Consider the following 21,021-nt stretch of genomic DNA (forward strand, 5'->3'; position numbering starts at 1 on the left):
GATCAGTAAATAATGTCTGCTTTATTAGCTGGAAATTGAAATGGCATGAAAATGTACATGCATTCAGCTTTAAAAAATTTTTTTTAAAAGTGACTCGTGACCACTACAGGCCTACTGCACTTAGTTCTCAGGTTTTACATGTGTATAGGGTTTACTTATGAACTCGTTATTAATTTCCTATTTTTTTATAAAAATATTTTGCCGTTATGGAAAAGCAAGTTCACAAACACAATTCATTCTCTGCCCTTTGCACAAAAAATTTGTTATCATTTTGGGGAAGAGATCATGTATGAATTCGAGCATAATACGATATATAATATGATCGTGGCGTGGTTCCTGAAATTTTAAATACATGTATATTTTTCTCGTACCTGGAAAAATACTTTTTTAAAAGTACGAGAAATAGTGTGTAATACGTTTATTATCATTTTGGGGAAGAGTTCGAGTATGAATTCGAATATAATACGATCGTGGCTTGGCTTCTGAAATTTAACAATTTCACCAGGTTCTTGAAGTGTTATGCCAAAATAAACATTACTGGAAATGTTACTTGTTACTGATCAATGAGTAAAGCCAGTAAGTCATCTTTGTCATTGTCTTCAAGCATTAATTAATGGAAATTTGCAATGGATAAATGTACACAGAAATGCAGATTAGAAAATTTTAGCAGTATGAAATTTGTACAGACGCCGTTCATAAACCCTTGAACGTAATGAACCGTACATGTGCTTCGTCTTTCTTAACCTAATTTTGCTGTTAATTTTTCCCAATGAATTCAGACACATAATGATGTGTGACAAAATTAATGAATAGTTTAAAAATGTATGCAATTTTTGCAATGTAATTACATATTTTATGGATTAATTTCAAGCACTGACGGTACAATATCAGATGGCAAGTAAACGGTGTTGATACTTTGTTCATGCTATATATTAGACGCTGAATTCAGATACAATGATCTGGGGAAAAAATATTGAATATTGTAAATCTGTGTGCAATTTTTCAATGGAAGAACATGCATTATAGATGAACTGAATGCCACGATGGCACGATAGTAAATGGTGTTGATACCCTATTCATCATATACATTAGACATGAATACACATATATGTGCCAATGAGTTGTTCTCCGAAAAAAGTAAAATACTATAAAACCCTGCATTAACGCGACCCCGATATTAACGCGATCCAATTTTTTGGACCCCAGTTATCGCGTTATAACGGGGTTCCACTGTATATTGTTTGTTCTACTTCTTGACAGAGCAGAAAAAAAGGTATAATTCATTGTGTGTAATCAATAACTGATATATGCAACATCATATTTTTCACAACCCTCTCTTACAATGGTATAAAGAGTACAGTTCATGTCAATAACAATGTTTCACTTTACCCTCATTTGCACTTCAGAGACTCCCAACTTTTTAATTTGACACCCCCCCCCCATTTTGATACCAAAGTGTATTTTGTACTCAGTCTGACCGCCAGTTTTGACACTAAGAGATTTGTTACTCTCAGTCTTGCACTCCTAGGGGATACACTGAATAACAATGATGTCAAGGCAGGTTGACCTAACTGATGTGAACATCTATTATACATGTCAATAATAATGATGTCAAGGCAGGCTGACCTAACTGATGTAAACACCGTTATACATGTCAATAATAATGATGTCAAGGCAGGTTGACCTAACTGATGTAAACACCATTATACATGTCAATAATAATGATGTCAAGGCAGGTTGACCTAATTGATGTAAACACCGTTATACATGTCAATAATAATGATGTCAAGGCAGGTTGACCTAACTGATGTGAACATCTATTATACATGTCAATAATAATGATGTCAAGGCAGGCTGACCGAACTGATGTGAACATCTGTTAATACATGTCAATAATAATGATGTCAAGGCAGGCTGACCCAAAAGATGTGAACAGCTGTTATGCATGGCATAAATCTCAATGAGCAACAGAGAGACTGAGCCCACCAACTATTCCGTCCAACAGAACCCTCTATCCAGAACACTTTTGATAGAGGGTCTTATTTCACAAAATAAACCCTCTATTCAGAAAACTACGATAAATAAACCTTCTCTGCTGACTAGAAGAGTTATTTCATGAAAAATAACTAACTATAAAAATACTTCTTGACTCCGGGGTCTACTAGACGAAACACTTGGTGGCCTAGTCTCTCTGCTGCTATTGATTTAAAAATTCTAGGATTTCTGCTGTGAATTAAAAATTTAAATTACCAGGATACGTTTCCCCGGTCATCTTGAGAAAATTTATCATTGATATCATCGATGAATACTTCAATGACATACTTGACCAGTACAAGCGAATATTGCCATCGCCAACTATCCTCAGATATGACAATTCCACAGCGAGCGATGGCAGACATATTTCTCCGGGAATCGTAAATATCACTGATGTCGTCGCGGTCAATCTTGTGTGTGACGTAATCGATGGCAGTCACAACATAGACACAACAGTATCAAATCAAGCCCAGCAAGGGTTTATACTATATTCATTTACTCCTAAAGAACCACCTGGGTTTTTGATTGTACAAGAGCCAATCAATCCAGTATTTCTGCAGTGTTTAAATCCAATGCTGACAAGGATGAATTTTAAAGTCACTGACCAACAGGGTAGACTTTTGGACTTGAGAAATGAAACTATTAGTATTAATTTGCTGGTGAAATCGTGAAACGATTTTCAAGTCCTGAAACGATTTTCAATTAATAATATCATATCATATTAATGTCCCAAAAATCTTTGACTTACAAGAAATGCAAAGCGTTTCCGAGAAATTCGAAGAATTACCAGAAGTATGATGATGATGATAAAAATCTCTCTGACAGTGATTTTATTGTTAGTGATGAAGATGTCTCTGACAGTGATTTTATTGTTAGTGATGAAGATGTCTCTGACAGTGATTTTATTGTTAGTGATGAAGATGTCTCTGACAGTGATTTTATTGTTAGTGACAGTGACGACGATGATGGCACTGTTGGTAACATCACCATCAATGACAGCACTGTCACAATAAATTATATTAAATGATAAAAAAAAAATATAGCATGTATCAGCATGTGAAATGTTCCATATACAACAAACAAACACTTGAAGAATATATCAAAAAATTATTCAGTGGAACGTCGTCGATTTCATCAATGATGAAATTAGGTGAAGTTAAAATAGTTATTGATAAATACGGTAATGATGATTTTTTACTGACAGAATCGCAGTTGAAACAACTACAAGAAAATCATATCATAGCGATCACGTTTTCCAGACCAAATCATGAATTATGCTCACTCATGTATTTCACGGGATCATCTTGATAAGATACTGCAGTGAAAACACAAGCATGGAAATGCGGAGCATTTCCAAAAATCCTAAAGGATTTTCACTGACAGCGTCCTTGACTTTGTCAACGGGGGAAAAATCACAGAAATCGGACGATTTCACGATAATTTTACTTTTTGTGCAGTAAAAATATTTGAAAATTCTAAAGAATTTTTACTTTATATATATTTTTTACAACACTGACAATTTCACTGATTTTGATAGGGTATCAGCTAGTGAAAACCAGAGAAATTGTCCAAGTTGCTAAACCTGATAGGGTATTTGCTAGTAAAAATCAGAGAAAATGTCCAAGTTGCTGATTTTGATAGGGTATTTGCAAGTAAAAACCAATGAAATTGTCCAAGTTGCTGATTTTGATAGGGTATTTGCTAGTAAAAACCAGAGAGATCGGACAATTGCATAATTTTATAATAATAATTTTCTGCAACACTGCCAATTTCACTGGTTTTCATAGGGTATTTGCTAGTAAAAACCAGAAAATTCAGATAATTGCATAATTTACGCAGTAAAAAAAAAGTAATATTTGAAAATTCTAAAGAATTTTTACTTTATATATATTTTTTACAACACTGACAATTTTACTGATTTTGATAGGGTATTTGCTAGTAAAAACCAACGAAATTGTCAACGTTGCTAATCCTGATAGGGTAATTGCTAGTAAAAACCAGAGAAATTGTCCAAGTTGCTACCGCTGAAATGGTATCAGCTAGTAAAAACCAACGAAATTGTCCAAATTGCTAATCCTGATAGGGTATTTGCTAGTAAAAACCAACGAAATCGGACAATTGCATAATTTACACAGTAAAAAAAAATAACTTTTTTTTTACTGTGTAAGTTATGCAATTGTCCGAAAGTAATTTTTTTTACTTTTGATTTCACTTCCAAGTATTTGACTTCAATGACGAAATCAAGGTGAGGTATTTACTTCCTCGTCAGTGACGAAGTCAGCGGACATACAATGCTTCAATTTTCGGATGCGATTATTTATTATCTTTTTAGTTTCATACTCGGCTGCCAATGCCAGCCTGATCTTTTCAATTGCACGAGACAATGGAACAAATTCATTTATTTGTGCTTCTTCTACGCTGGCCAGTGATTTATACAAATTATTTTGAATCATCTTTATGAATCGATATTGAGCAGGAAGAATATAACGTCCTGTGCATTTAGATTCATATAATGATTCAAAATCAGACAGAATTGTTTCAGGATTTAGTGATAAATTAAATCCTTGTTTTTCTAATTTTTTAATAGCATCAATCACATTATTGATATTTTCGTGATTCATATTTATATATATTTTTATATATTTAAAATAAAAAAACATCACATCTCCTTGAGCCTCTAGCTTATCATATGATATAGCGGAAACACGACCCCCATATGAGCTCCTAAACTGTCAAATAACAGTCTAGAAAGCCCAGAGGGTGTGTTTGCGAACGACGAGACATTCCCCATTTAGCTTACCATTTGATATGCTAGCAAGGTTCATATAGGGACAACACATAACTTATCCTAGGGACGGTACAAACATATAACTTAATTCTAACTTATCTTAAGACGGCACAAACACATAGTATTTACAATATTTACAGTAGAAGCATATTTACAGCAGTTGTATTTACAATATTTACAGTAGAAGCATATTTACAGCAGTTGTATTTACAATTATATAACTTATCCTAGGACGGTACAAACATATAGTATTTACAATATTTACAGTAGAAGCATATTTACAGCAGTAGAAGCATATTTACAGCAGTAGAAGCATATTTACAGCAGTTGTATTTACAATATTTACAATAGGGACAGTACAAACATATAGACAACACAGACAGATGCGGGGTTATATTCTATGTCCAACGAAGTTGCACCCCCACCCCCAAAATCAATCCCGTTGGGTGGTAAAAGACCCACCCCTGAACGGGGCGATAACGGAGAAAGTTGTGCAACTTCGTTGGGTTTCAAAAACCCCATATATTATTAGGACGATATTATATATAAACCGACTGATACCTGGAAGTTCAGAAATAGCTCAGCGTGATTTGTTTAAAACGTTTTTTCTTAAATATGATCGTGTGAAAAATACAGATGAACCATAAACCCGAACAAGTGCAATAAAATAGTGATATTGTCTGTAAAAAAAAAGATAAATACGCGTTTGTCCCTGACAAAGTCAGGGATAAAATCATTCTTGCGCTGTCACCTTGATAAAATCAAGGGGAAATAAAGGGAAGTTATTTACTTCCTTGTGCAGAAAACCGTCTGCTGTTACCTGTAAAGTGTTATAGCGCGCTGTCATCCTTGATGCTGTCAAGGTGACAAGGGGGAAATAATTGCATCATTGACTTTCACGCAGTCGCTGTAGAGTTATCTCCATTTGGAAAATCCTTGGATTATAGTAAATTACCTAACAATTTTCTGCTTATTATATGTTTTTGACAACGCGGATTTATATATTTTTTCTGCGACTTTTCGTGCTGAAGCCACACAAATACCAAAATACTTCGCAGCTGCATATATTGAATGAAATATTATTTCTTCATTCGTATCTAAATTTATAGATATAACTCTCCTGGCGATCTTATTACCACGACCAGTGTTTCCGAATTGACAGTTCTCGCTCTGCGTCACAGCTCTCAGATTGGATAAATTATTATTAAGTTTCTGTCCATCAATGTGATCAATTACAAGACCATCTTTGATCTCTCCAAAGAAACACTCGTACACGACCCTGTGATTATAATAGTTTTTGCCCCCAGAAACCCTAAATCGGAGATAACCAGCATTATTAACAACACCAACTGGTTTTTTCAATCTACAGTGTCTCACTATTCCCTCGCGAGATGCTTCATAATTCTTAATGGTTGGATGTCGGACAAATTCTTGATTCATTTATACTTTATGTATTTGTCTAATTTATAATTTGTCTGAAAACTTAGTTATATAATCACTCTCAGATTTCAGCGCATTTCCATTATTTTATTTTATTGTAATATCGCTTGAGTTCATGGTATCGTTTCCCCCCACATCCCACATATAATTGTGTTTTACCCCTGACACCAATGCCACATTGCAGGAATGGGATAGGTCCTGTGCTTCCTCGTTTGATGCTTTGTATATGTTCACCGCAGAATTCCTTCCTGCAGGGCTTACCACAGACTGTTACGGATCCAACTTTTAACCACGTGCAGTTATTCATTGTATATATAATATTTCTTATTTAAATATTTGTCTTAAATATAATATGAAGGGTTTATTTGGCGCTGGGAGATTCGATCTTGACAGGCTAAACAGAGACTCACGACGGTGGAATCTAACTGATCTATTTAACATTATCAGGGATGCCAAAAAAGAATTCCGCGACGACGGCGCTTCTCATGTATGGTCGTCATTTAAAATTATCCGCGATATTGACGAAATCATCGATGACAGCATCGATGTTGACGAAGTCATCGATGCTACAATGACTGATGCCTGAGCAAAAACAATTATTGATTATCTATTTGATATTCATCAAAGCGATGAACACAGTAAGAAATATTTTATCAGAATAAAATTTATCGTCAACGTTGAAGACGATGAATGGATTATCCGTGACAAACTCGACCCTGTTCTTGCTAACGGAAAGACCATTCTGTTAAGTAGTGGTTGTAAACCAGGAATGCTGACCGGGATTGATAAACCATATTACGCTCGAGCGTATCCTGTAACCGCAGTCGTTTATGGAATCTATCTGTTAAAAAAAAACAAAAATTGATAAACTCGCCCCGATGAAGACGTCATTTGTGCTGAATTGTGTAGCCAAGCGAGTAATGGAACATTTTAGAAACGCAAAACGAGGAAACGGTTTAACCGATCTGCGATGTGAAAAAATAACAGCATGGGCCGAGCAAGTCAAGGATACTGGGGCAACAATAAATGATGTTGCTGTGCTATCAAGTAAATTAAAATTTTCAATAACAGTAAAAACACTAACCGGGGAAATATTATATAATTCCAAACATTATAAAAAGTCAGGATCACTGATTGAAATTATTGATCATAACTCTCATGCCTGGACTGATGCAGTTACAATATTTCCACGAGATCGTGTTGTCAAACTTTATTCCGGAAACATATTTGATGTTATTTACACACTGAGTAAAACCGACCCTGTGTCAGTGTAGTTATTTAAGAGTTCCGAAGATTCCGAGTATGATCAATTTGTAAAACCCAAAGGGGAATTAAACCGGATGGAGTCGTTGCAACAACAAATGAAAAAACTCGCAGAGAAATATGTGAGAAACGTAAGCGTTTCTGAAGACATTGATCAGTTATTGGTTAATTGTTTTACTGTTCCAAGTGTTGCCGCTCACGCCGCCAGAGAAACCCGAAGTCAGTTTCTCTCGGATATACAATTAAGTTGTGTCGAGTATGGACATGGCGGGTTGTGGAATACCCGGTATGACTACCGTGATATGATTTCCGTGGATATGATTGCTTGCTACCCAGGAAGCTTTCTCGGGAACGGCGAGTGCAGCGAATACTTTAAGCGATTTGGACATCCCACGAACTCGATGACACGAGTTGCTATAAACGGCGTTTTACCAGACTTTGACCTGACAGGATTTGCTCATGTGACTTCGTTTGAATTTGCTAAAGGGCTTCATCCGTGCTGTTATGTTTGGTTTGGCAGACACTTAAGTGAAAAGCGCTGGGTACCAATAGTGTTATTGCGATATATGCTTGACAGCTGTATACTGGTATCGTTGACTGTCAGTGAAGCAATCATATCATATCGACCGCAGACCTCAGTTTGGTTGCCAACACCAGAGCGTGTCAGTTTAGATGAAGTTATCGGCGAGTATGCACGAGAGAGTCCAAATACTCCGATGGATGTCATTGTCAGTGAGGCTCCTAAAGTTCTCAAGAACAAACTCAGCAATAGTGAAAAAATAGCAAAAGATCTTGGACGAAGAATAATCGGTAAATTTACTCAGGGTGCAGCATTTGATCATAAAATGCATCACTCGCGACTGATTATCGATGATGCTGAATTGGATTTTATAATTGCTGACGCTGTTGCGAGAAATATATTTTGTAATCGGGAGGATGTGTTCTTGTCCGACGGGAAAAAGTTGGGCACAATTGTAAGTTATATTGACAGAGAATCGCCTCAATACACACATTTAAGATCTTCAATGCTGGGTTATGTTTCTATAAATTTGCTATCAATGATAAATCGATTTCCTGACACCGCAGTTAGAGTTGCAACGGATTCATTTTATATCAATAAAAAATATTCAGAATTACTGGCTCGTTTTACAAGCACTGATGAATCATGGAGTTTGTGGAGAATAAAAGCGGAGATGTTACACGAATATTGTGAATCCGCTGATGTTGCAATTAAGGATGATTATTGTAAATTATCAGAAATGTCAGAAATGTCGAACGCACCATCTGTGTATGATCCAATCACTAGACACAAAACCGTTTATTTAAACGGGCCAGGCGGGTCTGGTAAGACAACTCGAGCGAATGAATTATTTGGAAAATTGGATATGATTGTGCTAACACCTACACACAGGCTTGCCAGGAAGATGAAACAACGAGGAGTCAATTCTTGTACTTGGCACAGCTTTTTCAAATACAGCGGCGGTGTGTGGACATCAGATCGAATGGGAACAAAATATATTCACGAGAAAATAATTTGGGATGAGATCTGTACGGTGCTGCTGGAAACATTAAAAACATTTCTTGATTGGCTGCTAACGAAAAATACTGCAGTGATAATGTGCGGCGATCACGGTCAACCACCTCCGTTTGTCGGAGCATCTCCACATGATTGGTTAAAAGATTTTGTTGATTATTACGAAGAAGTGTCTGATGATCATAGAGCACTTGATGCAACGTTGAAAGAATTTAAAACATTAATCAGATTACAACCGAATGAAATTCAATGTGAAATTATGCGCGAGATGATTCCTGAAACTTCCATAAGCGACTTTTGGGATGTGTGGAAGCCAGACGATTTGATAGTAGCAAGTAGAAAGATAGTCAGAGACACACTTCAACAACAGCTATTTCAATTACAACAAGAAAAGTTTCCAATGCTGCCAATGCCGTTATGTTATAGACCAGCTGATACGCGGTTACAGAATATAGATGTTGATATCCCTGGAAAAACAGAAACAGAATTTAGTATTGAATGATATTGTGTTAGTTGATGATATTAATGCTGTCAAAGATGCACTAAAAATGAATAAATCCCCATGGACGCTAGGATACGCAATGACAATTCATTCATCTCAAGGACTAACTATCAGTGATACAACTGTCTGGATTGTTGATGATCAAATCGAATGGTCAAACTTACTTTACTTAGCTGTATCCAGAGTCAGAAGAATATCTCAACTGCGAAGGATTGTCTTGGATGAATCAAACGCTAATAAAATTAATAATGAAAACAACAGCGATGGTGATATAATAAGAAAAAAACTCGCCGGTTACAAACAGAGTGACAAAAAAATAATCGCGATTTCGACCTTGATGTTGACTTTATTATTGAGTTAAAACAACAGCAGAATAATCACTGTGCGAGCTGTAATTGTATAATGCTATGGCAGTATTCGAATAAAAATTCAAGACAATTTACCGTAGACAGAAAAGATAACAATCGCGGTCATACATGTGATAATATCATGTTGACCTGTGTTGAGTGTAATCGACGTAGAGGCGCCAGTTAAGTGATCAAAATCACTGAAGTGATTTTGGCGGTAATTGTGTGTCCTCAGGAATTACCTGAAGTTGCTCACGTGTGAATCCATGTTGAGGAGCAGTTGAATCCAACCTGTAGATTGCTGGTCTACCAGTGGATCTTGTCACGGTGGTGATCTTGAGTGTGGTAACACTCCAAATAGGATCAGTTGCTCTTTTTTTACCACCTTCAAGTTCACCTGGTTCATATAAATATCTAACTGTAACATTACCCAGTATTGGCTGTGCTGAAGAATCACGTCGTTGTGTTGGTATATTTTTTTTGTAATTGCGCTAATGGGTTTCATGTTGGTTGTTCGAGATCTTTCATTATTTAGCGCAGCTATCACGCGTGGTAATCTTGCAACCCATTGGCGCGATCTCGTATCCTGAATAAATTCCTTCGTGTACTGATATCCAAATAACCACTCAGCAAGTGTTTGATTGAATCGCTCAACAATTGCCTGATCGTGATGAATTTCAGTATGTCCTCGTCTGATGGTGATGTTATGTTGCTTCATCAACGATGAAACTGCACCCTGAAATTCTTTGCCAGGATCAACTTGTAATAAATTTGGCCAACGTAGACCACGTTGATAAATTCGTTTAAACACAGAAGCAACCTCAGATGCTGTTTTAGTCGTTAACAGTTCAGCATCTTTGTATCTACTCGCAACATCAACTACAGTTAACGCGTACTTGTATGTACGTCTTCGGATAGTATCATGTGGTAGAAATAATATATCAGCCTGATGAACCTCATTTGGTACACTAACATCGAAATGTGCAAAGTGAATTTGTTTAGGACGCGGTAGATGAATTTGCCATATTGCCTGTCGGGATAACCAATTTTTAGCAGTAACTTTTGTAACTTTTGCTGCTTCAGCGAGTTTACCAATCGCTGCGCTACCTCTCCAATATCCTCTTGGGGAATAATAAATCGACTCCATTATATACCAGTACCTAGCGCTAATTTACCTTTCATTGCAGATTTTATTAACCAGGATGCTAACTTTTCTTTGAAAGATTTATCAGTGATGGCATTTAACGCATGAATTAATTTCACATCCGCGAGATGGCGCTGTTGCAAATCCTTGCTTCGGTAAGCTACATCATGCGCATGACACGCCTTATCAATAGCGTTTATCGGATACTCACCTGGTTTTGGTTGATCTTGGTCATCAAGTCTGATATCAAGTCGGGTTCCTGGACCACAGTAATTATATCCTGGAAGATGTTTTTCTCCTGGGTATTTAGCCCACGGAGCCCCTGGTAACTTGGCTAACTTGGCTGCGATATCACCTCCCTTTTTTTTAAAATAAATTTAAACTTTTTTATACCGCATCATTCACACTTGCCTGTAAGCGCTTGTTGATTATTTTTTGTTGTAATTGTTGCCATATCCGCAGTTGGGGTATATGTTCGGCATTTCACACAATATAAATTCATATTTATTTTATGATATATCTAATGGAGATCACTGACTTTTCAGCGTCAAAGCGACGAGAGCCAATCAAACATAACTCAGTGCTACCAAATTCAATTCGAATGATTATTATAGGCCCATCTGGGTCGGGTAAGATGCAGTTGTTACTTAATTTAATAATGAAGTGGATGAAGTGGGATAAATTATATTTGATAGCACCATCAGTGGACGATCAGCGATGTTATCAGGTATTAAAAGATTTTAACGAAAGTGCAAAATCGATAAGTGAAGAAGAAGATGTTGATTTTATAACTGATATTGATGAAGTACCGAGTATCGATGATATTGATGGGAATATTAATAATTTAGTTGTGTACGATGATATCATGCTGGACAAACAATCAAACCCTGCCAGGATATTTTCCCGCGGTAGGCACAAAAACGTTGATGTGATTTATGTAACTCAACGGTATACACAAATCCCGAAAGTGATCAGAGATAACTGTAACGTTCTCGCGGTATTTAACGGCGTTGATGCACACACGTTACAAAATATTCATCGAACTTGGTGCAGCGGTGACATGGACATAAATAAATTTAGAAATTTCTTTAGTCGTGCTCAGGCAAAACCACACAGCTTTGTAACGATAAATTTACATGATCCTCGGACACGGTATCGAGTTGGGTTAGATACAATTTTTAGTTAGAAATCCTGAAGGATTAAAAATGTTTACAATAAAAATGCTTGCATTTTGAGCAGCAGAGAGACTAGGCCACCAAGTGTTTCGTCTAGTAGACCCCGGAGTCAAGAAGTATTTTTATAGTTAGTTATTTTTCATGAAATAACTCTTCTAGTCAGCAGAGAAGGCTTATTTATCATAGTTTTCTGAATAGAGGGTTTATTTTGTGAAATAAGACCCTCTATCAAAAGTGTTCTCGATAGAGGGTTCTGTTGGACGGAATAGTTGGTGGTCTCAGTCTCTCTGCTGCTCAATGGAAGTGAAGTCTACTTATAATCAACTAGTTTTGGTTTGAAAGAAATAAATATTGGACTCAAGGACAAAATATGATTCAATAGCCCTGAATAATAAATCCAATTATCTCACATTGCAAGTTCTCTATGAGGTAAAAAAAAAAAAGTTACAACTGAAAATATAGTGCATGCATGCAAAACTAAAGAACATTTGAAATGCAACCTTACCAATTTGTGTAGAAGGTTTGACACCTCTTGGCAGGGAATTAGACTTCTCTGGCTTTTGATGTTTTTCTTCTACATTTTGTTCCCCAAAAAGGGCCATTTTTTCTTTTAGGCTCAAACGAATGGTAGCAGAATCATATACAACCCCACTCTCTTGGTGTTTCTGTCTGTCCTCCTTTCCTTTTTCATTTGGCTTCCCTTCTGGGTGTTTCTGTTTCTCTTCATGCTCCTTTTTATTTGGTTTCTCTTCTGGGTGTTTCAGTTTCTCCTCATGTTCCTTTATATTTGGTTTCTCTTCTGGGTGTTTCTGTTTTTGTATCTCCTCATGTTCCTTTTTATTTGGTTTCTCTTCTGGATATTTCTGTTTCTCCTCATGTTCCTTTTTATTTTGTTTCTCTTCTGGGTGTTTCTGTTTCTCCTCATGTTCCTTTTCATTTAGTTTCTCTTCTGGGTGTTTCTGTTTCTGTTTCTCATCATGTTCCTTTTTATTTGGTTTCTCTTCTGGGTGTTTCTGTTTCTCTTTCTCATGTTCCTTTTCATCTGGTTTCCCTTCTACTTCAACCACTGGTTCAAAAATAGCAGAAATAAACTCTATGAAGTCACTCATAATTTAGATGCAGTAACATGTAGTTTGTTTTAAAAAGATGAACTAATTTTAATTAAGTAATACTTACTGATCAATAATGTTTACTTACCTCTTTCCACAATGGAATAACCTTCGTTCCTTAGAATCAACATTATCCTGTTTTAGAAGCTGTTCGACACTATACTGGCCCATTCTCACTCTTTTCTAGGACCTAGTCTAATGAAGGACATCAGGGCCAGGTGGAAGATGGGTATCTAACAGTGACAGGTAGGTATCACAGAATTAAAATTAGTTTTACCATTGTTAGCTGAATCAATCAACAAGAAGCTGATTGACTGTATGGGAGTAACAATTGAGAAATTGTTTTACCTTGTAATCTCACTAATTAACTGCTGTTATCAGCAGCAGTCTGAGTCAGTTTGTACAACAACATTAGGACCCAGAGGAAAAAACAACCTTGGCTTTGATTTGATAAGGACTAAAGGTAAAATGAGATTGTCATGTGCAATTGCCAAAACACAGTCTTAATAATATGATTCCAAAGATCAATGATGGAGACAGGCTGAAAAAATAGCGATATCCCAAACTTCATGGTCTTTCATCCTCATGAACAAGAGCTCTCTCTGTGAGAGACTGATAAGTTCTCTCTATGGTTTGAGTGAATTCTACTAGAGATGGTAATTGCTGAAATATCTATGAAAGAAAATACCTTTTCCCACCTTACCCTCTCTCTTAGCAACTGTTAAATACAATGGCCAGCCAGCTATCGTCAATGCTGGTCTAGATCAGTTGAAATAACATTAACCAGAACTAAACAGCTGGATCAATACATTACTCTCTTGGAGCAAAAATTACTTTTAAAAACAAAAATGTCAGTGCACTGAATTTAAAAAGCCAACATCCAGCACTTTCAAGATTTTTCAGAAAGTACATAAACCCTGCCTATGTCCCAGTGACAGATCTTTGCTGTCATCTGGCACACTACCAGGTAACTGATGTCCAATTTTCTGATGCCCCTTCATCAGTTGCCCCATCTGATGATGTAGAGACATTATTGAAGAGTGTTCAGAAGAACCTGACTCCAATAAATAAGATCTTGCTTTAATTCAAGATTTAAAGGAGCCACAGGTACCTGATCCAAGCTTGATACTAAAATGGGTCAAATCCATTTAAACATAATGTTCTAATACATCTCTCCTTAGATAAACATAAAATAAAAGACAAGGTTTGTAGCTCAAGAAATTGCAGCCGCACATGTATGGTATTTCAGTAATCTATGTATCATAATTTTCCTTTTCAATGAACTATCATCATACATCTGTACGAGTTAGATATGACAGAAGTTACAAGACTGAGAATGTCAACATTTTATGATTTTCGTCTAGTCGGATATTGTTTTGCTTGCCCCAGATTACTTCAAGACTATGTAGTTACTATCATGCCCAAGTAAAGACACTAGTGATATTTATATAAATTTGCTATTACTTTTGACAAGAAAAATGTCAGTAACTTATCTGAAAGAATTACAATGGTCTTAAGTGCCACAAATTTGTGTACTAAATGAACCTTTCCAGTCAAACTTCCATTAAAGAGACCTACACACAGGTGCCTTAAAAAGGAAGATTGCTGATTGGTCAAAGGAATTGGAAGATTTCTAGGTCATTGCCCCAACTAGATTTTGCCAAATTGGCTGTTGTCGTAACATTATCTACCTTATAAATGTATTACAACAGCATGCATCGTGTGAAATTTGGTAGAATTTGGCTGTGACACTTAAAATTCTCATTTCGAATGTAATATGGCAACATCTACTGATATTCCCTTCGGCAGACAATTGAAAATACTGCTGACCTGTGGAAACAGTACATTCCCTGACCAGATGAAAAACCACAAAAATTTTGACATTCTCCAGCTCTTAATTTCTTTGAGGTCTGACTCATAAAGAACTGTGATAGATCTTAGAAAGGGAGTCTTTCTCCACAACAAAATGATGCCTAAATTACTGAAGAGTAATACTGTAAATACGAACACTCTATAGAAATCAAGGGTTAAGCATGGAACTGCAATATATGTTCATAACATTTAGAAATTTTAGTATCAAGCTTACGTTAGATACTTGTTTAAAAACAAAGAAATTGTTTCCATTGCAGCATGTCCTAAACTGACAACAAGCAGGTAAATTAGACACAAGTTATTTATAACTGATAATTTCCAAATGTTAAATGATACTGAACTTCAGCACTTGTTAAGGGTAGATTTATTATCATGGGGTGAATATGCATCTACTTGTCCTCAGCATAGACAATTTTTACCCAGACAGGACAAGTGGTTTTCCTGAGCCCTGTGGGTTTATGTGATAAATGTAACGTTAATTTCTCAGTTACCTGATCTTCATCATGTACGAGGGCACTACAGTATTCCATTGTCAATTATCACATCTAAATAAACAGCTCTTTACTGTTATAACTACAATATCCAGAATCTCTTGGCTATGCCAAGTTATTGCATGCTAATTAAAATATATCTGGGGCTTTAACTGAAACCAAGGACTTTAGTAATGGACAAGTCAAGGAATTTACCATCCAGGTAATTCTGGTCAAGTCTGGATTGGTGCAAGAGGCCTACAGATTGACTCAAATTTGTAAGGCTATCGCACAGGAAATGATATTAATAACAGCTTTATTTCAGACACACAAAATAAAAAATATGAATGGTACATAGATTTAACAAAGTCTATGAGTTTCTTTTTAAATTGAAGAAACAGAGTGAAAACAAATTGACATGGAATCAGAAATGTACCCATAGAACACCGATGCCCCACAAAACTGACCTAAACATAAAAAAAGATGTGACAGAGGGATGGACAAAGGTAACACTAAACTGTAAATCACAACATTTTTACATAAGTAAATTTAAGCAAATTACTTATCTAGAAAAAATATTTGTAGCTTTATAGTATCTAAACAAAACCGATACATGCTAGCATGTTACACTTTGTAAACAAAGACCAAAGAAATCTGATATAATTTTATGCAAGTAAACAAAGACCAGAGGTCTAATTTATTCCAACTGAAAGTATTATAAAAAAAAGCAAATAAATAAATATCTCAATGTTAGCAATATTCTATGATCCACCGACTCGCATGTTAGTTCAAGATTCAGAAGAGAAAAAACACTGCACTTTTGAAAAAATAGATATGAACCCTTGGCCTATAACTGAACTATGACCCTGTATACATGTAAATGTTTTCTGCTACATTAAACAATGTGTATCAATACAACAGCATTCCACCAGCTGTTAACATTCCAATGCAGCTAATTGGGGAAAATTGCACACTGATATATGCACTGTTAAATATTGAATTAAAAAGTCAATCTTACAGGTTTATTTGAATACTCAGTGCCATTGTTTCTTTCTCGATAAAAAGCAATGTTCTTGCTTACTTGTACATCATATGGTGAGTTCCATATTATAGTGTTGGGTTTTAAAACCAGTGATCATTGTCACTGGACATGTCCTATCTTGGTAATAAAACAGTTTTTCATGACTACTGACAAAGTTATGAGATAAATTTAACCCAACAAAATCTATCTGATTGCCTGGATTCCATTATTCTACCTGTTACTGCATCCATTTGTATTTTTGGGAAATTTCCATTGTTCACCTATAAATTTTCAGAAAGTTTTTATAATTCTAGGATTTTAACTTCATTGCAAGCAAAGATATAGCGTGTCAAAAATTAAAATTCTGAGTTTATGTTAGCATTTTCTGTTTTAAACTGGTTGCGAATTTTGGTGTCTGACCTATATTATCTGTGGACCATTCATTACCTGCATCTACTTTTGTTTCAATAAAAACCAAACTGACCAATTCACACATTCTAAAAAAAAAAGATGCACAAATGATCACAACTGTGACAAGTCAGTGGTAATTTGTGATGATAATAATAATAATAGTAATAATAATAATAATAACAATAATATTAATTGTTAAGTTTAGAAGGTTATTCTATTTGTACAAGACTGTTCTCCCTAAAGCCTTCTCTAAAATGCATACTTTTAAATGGAGTTTTTCATTTCAACATGCTAGAAAAATTATAAATCCATTAGGCATGCATGAATATGGTTTCATTTCAATGTAAACATAAACCATCTTACTCTAAATGACCTCTTACATTTGAAGATTTTGAATGTCTATTTGTAAGCTTGTTTGTATATCAGTCAAGGAGTTGACTGACGTTACATTATTTAATCCAGAAGATATTGAGATCATGATAGTTTCTGATGCAATGTTCGATTAAGTTTGGCTGTGATACAGAATAGTCTTCAGGAAAGTGACTAGAACAGAAATGTAATTGATATCCAGACTTATGGGATCACTTTTGTGCAGTTATATTCACTGTGTTGTACATACTGGAGATTTTAATTGTAAGAGACTTGAAAAAAATTGTTGCTGCATATGAATTTAAAACTAAGTTCAACTCCATGCCAAAATATTTTAACTTGAAAGCATGAATTACCACATCAATCTGTAGAACAATAGGGAATTTCCATTTGTACCTAATCCTGTGTTTAAAAATACATTTTTGCAAAAGACTTGAAAAATTCATATCTATACTGAATGTTATAATTTCATACTGTTCTTTACTCTGTTAACACAGCTCAATTCACCCTGTGAGGATTTCAGATGCAAGGACATGCATACTGATGTACAGACATGCACACTGATGTATGGACATCCACACATGCAAGGACATGCACACAGTTGTATGAACATGCACACAGATGCAAAGACATGCACACAGATGCAAAGAAATGTACAAAGATATATGGACATGCACACACATGTATGGACATGCACACATATGCATGGACATGCACATAGATGCAAGGATATGCACACAGATGTATGAGCATGCATATAGATGCAAGGACATGCACATATGTATGGACATGCATACAGATGTATGGACATGCACACAAATGTATGGACATGCATACAGATGCAAGGACATGCACATTATGTATGGACATGCATACAGATGTATAGACATGCACACAGATGTATGGACATGTACACAGATGTATGGACATGCACAGAGATGTAAGACATGCACACATGTATGGACATGCACACATATGCAAGTACATGCACAAGATGTATGGACATGTACAGATAATGAACATGCACACAGATGCATGGACACGCACATAGATGTATAAGCATGCATACAGATGTATGGACATGCATACAGATGTATAGACATGCACACAGATGCAATGACATGCACACAATTGTATGGGAGACCTGCCAACCCTAAAAAGACCATCTCAGTAAGGCAGTTTATTATTTCCTTAAGTTTGACCAGTTTTTCATAAGGTGTAACAAAATACCACCTACTGCTATTTTAAAGTAGGAAAATATGTACTTAAAACATCTGGTATTCAAAACTTATACAGGGACAATAAACATTACATTCAGCTGAAAAGTTTGTAAAGTACATGCATACCTTATTTATCTCTCTAGTACAGTTGCACAAACTACAGTTCTAAACCCTATGGAGCTCAATGGTTTGTTGATATCTCTCAACCTGACATAGTTCTTCCAATTTTTATTTGATTTCACATGATAATTTAAAGCTTCTGAGTTACCCTGGTGAAAACAGTCTGGTTCCCTGACCAACTCAACTAAATCTGATGTAAAACCTGAATCAAAATCAAACACAGGCCAATTTTCCAAAGTTTACCACAGTAAAAATATTTCCATAGTATTGCTTTTATTCCGTAAGTCTGTATTTTAAGGGTCATTTTCGTAAGACTTACAGCAAAACTGTAAGGACTTGGCAGGTCTGGTATGGACATGCACACAGATACAAAAATGATTGTTACGTCTAGCTTACCCCTTATAGGTTTAGCACTCTTGATTTGGGGTCTAGGTCTTGGAGCTGGAGGTGGCCTCTGGTCACTTTTCCCATGGGAGTTGCCATTTGAACCTAAAAAAGAGCACTAAATATTGGAGGCTGCTCATAACCTTATCAGACTATCTTGATCTGGTATGCAATCCATTCTTCCTCATTCATTTTTCATATATAGTAACTTAAATACATCACCTAATACATTTAAAAGCTGTTTGTTTTCACATTATGTAGTGTTTCATTGTCACCATTTCATCACTTTGCACCAGTATTTTAATAGTCAATATTTAACATTTAATTAAATATTTTATATTTCTTTCAACCCAGGTTGACATAAGTCAGTAGTTTGGCTGATTTAAAAAAAAAAAAAGTTTTAGCCAACTGCCATAGTTTGTCGATCTAACATGGATCGTTGACCCAATATCAAAACTTTCTGAAGATCCTCACAAAGAATCTACATTGCTATTTCTATCATTTCTGGACCTTTCCACACCCTCCTGTATGTTGTAAATTTCTGCACATACTATGGTTACATCATACAGTAAACAGTCATGGCCTTGTTCATATTTACTAAGCTTCCCTACCTGAAAGCAAGTCTGACCAAAATATTCTGAGATGGTATAAGCATTCTTTTAATTTGTAAAATGCTTCATGAAAGAAATATCAATATACAACAATACTGTCCTACAGTAACTTCAAAATGTACAAAACTTGACAGGGGCCCCAAGTGGCAGAGCAGTCTAAAGTGTTCACCATTACAGATCACTGCCATCTCACCTCTCTGCGTGGGTTCGAGTCTTGGGCTCAGCCAATGTGGGTATGTGAGAAAACTTGCCAATAGCTTCCTGTGAGTCAATGGTTCTTCCAGTGTTTGACCAGGTTCTTCCTTGACCAGTTATAGTGGCTGTCTTATATAGCACATCTTGTGCTGAAAATGGTGTTAAACCCCATAACAACAACAACAACACCTGGGCATGCATGGTGCCTCATTACCACCAATCTTTATCAACAAGTCACAAAATGTGCTTTATTTGGTGTGATCATATTGGGAAAGAAAAAGTACCTCCAGAGTGGCGAGTTCATACTGAGAATGGATGACTGTACATTATCTTACATGTGATGAGAACTGTACATGACATCGTCAGTTTCTGCATATGAATGAATTTTAACCAATGAAATGTACCCCAATATCAATATTTTAAGTACAAACCATATGAAAATATTACCTTAAGTGCCACATGAGCATACTCTATTAAACAGTGTTAATATTTTGTGAAGGACATTCATTTCTTTACCAGTATTAAGAATAAAATTTCTGCACAAGTCCAAGAAAGTTTTGCATACTGCAGGAAAAATCTATTATCTGAAACAGAATATACCATCATTGTCCTTCTGACTGAGAGGTGGAATACTGTCTATCCTGGAGCTGGGTGCATCTTTAACCTTTTCTAAATCATCATCTGTGGCAATTTTCTTCTTTTCTTCTTTATCTGGACAAGACTCTGTCTTGGGAATTTCTGCAGACTTTGTCATAATGTCCTGGTCTGAATCTAAAGGCTTCCTTGAGGTTGGTGCAGGTTTATCAGAGACTCTGATTTTATTCAAAGGTGACTTTGGTCCGCCATCCCCAACTGACTTCTTATTTCCATTCTCTTGGGTCAACTTTTCTTCAGATTGTGGTGAAACAGTAGCTCTCTCATTTACTGGTTTGAGATTCCTGGGTAATAATGGGACTTCCTTTTCACTCACTGGACTTTTCACAGGGAGAGAAACATTTGTATTAGGCATCTG

At 35.9% G+C, this 21,021-nt stretch overlaps 1 protein-coding gene across 9 annotated transcripts in view; it reads right to left on the reverse strand.

The window, feature by feature from the left end:
• The window catches only part of LOC149780321 (F-actin-uncapping protein LRRC16A-like), a 241,386-nt gene that overhangs the window by 11,475 nt on the left and 208,890 nt on the right, over nt 1–21,021 (reverse strand). For all 9 annotated transcript variants that reach the window (XM_089937166.1, XM_089937165.1, XM_089937168.1 and 6 more), the window contains 3 exons: nt 20,610–21,018; nt 19,216–19,308; nt 12,733–13,293 (listed from right to left, as the gene is read on the reverse strand). In XM_089937166.1, the coding sequence (XP_089793292.1) occupies nt 12,733–13,293; nt 19,216–19,308; nt 20,610–21,018 (1,063 nt within the window). The remainder of the gene's footprint in view (nt 1–12,732; nt 13,294–19,215; nt 19,309–20,609; nt 21,019–21,021) is intronic.

Source organism: Sinohyriopsis cumingii, chromosome 16 (genome assembly GCF_028554795.1).
Source record: "Sinohyriopsis cumingii isolate HCF-2022 chromosome 16, ASM2855479v2, whole genome shotgun sequence".
Classification (NCBI taxonomy): domain Eukaryota; kingdom Metazoa; phylum Mollusca; class Bivalvia; order Unionida; family Unionidae; genus Sinohyriopsis; species Sinohyriopsis cumingii.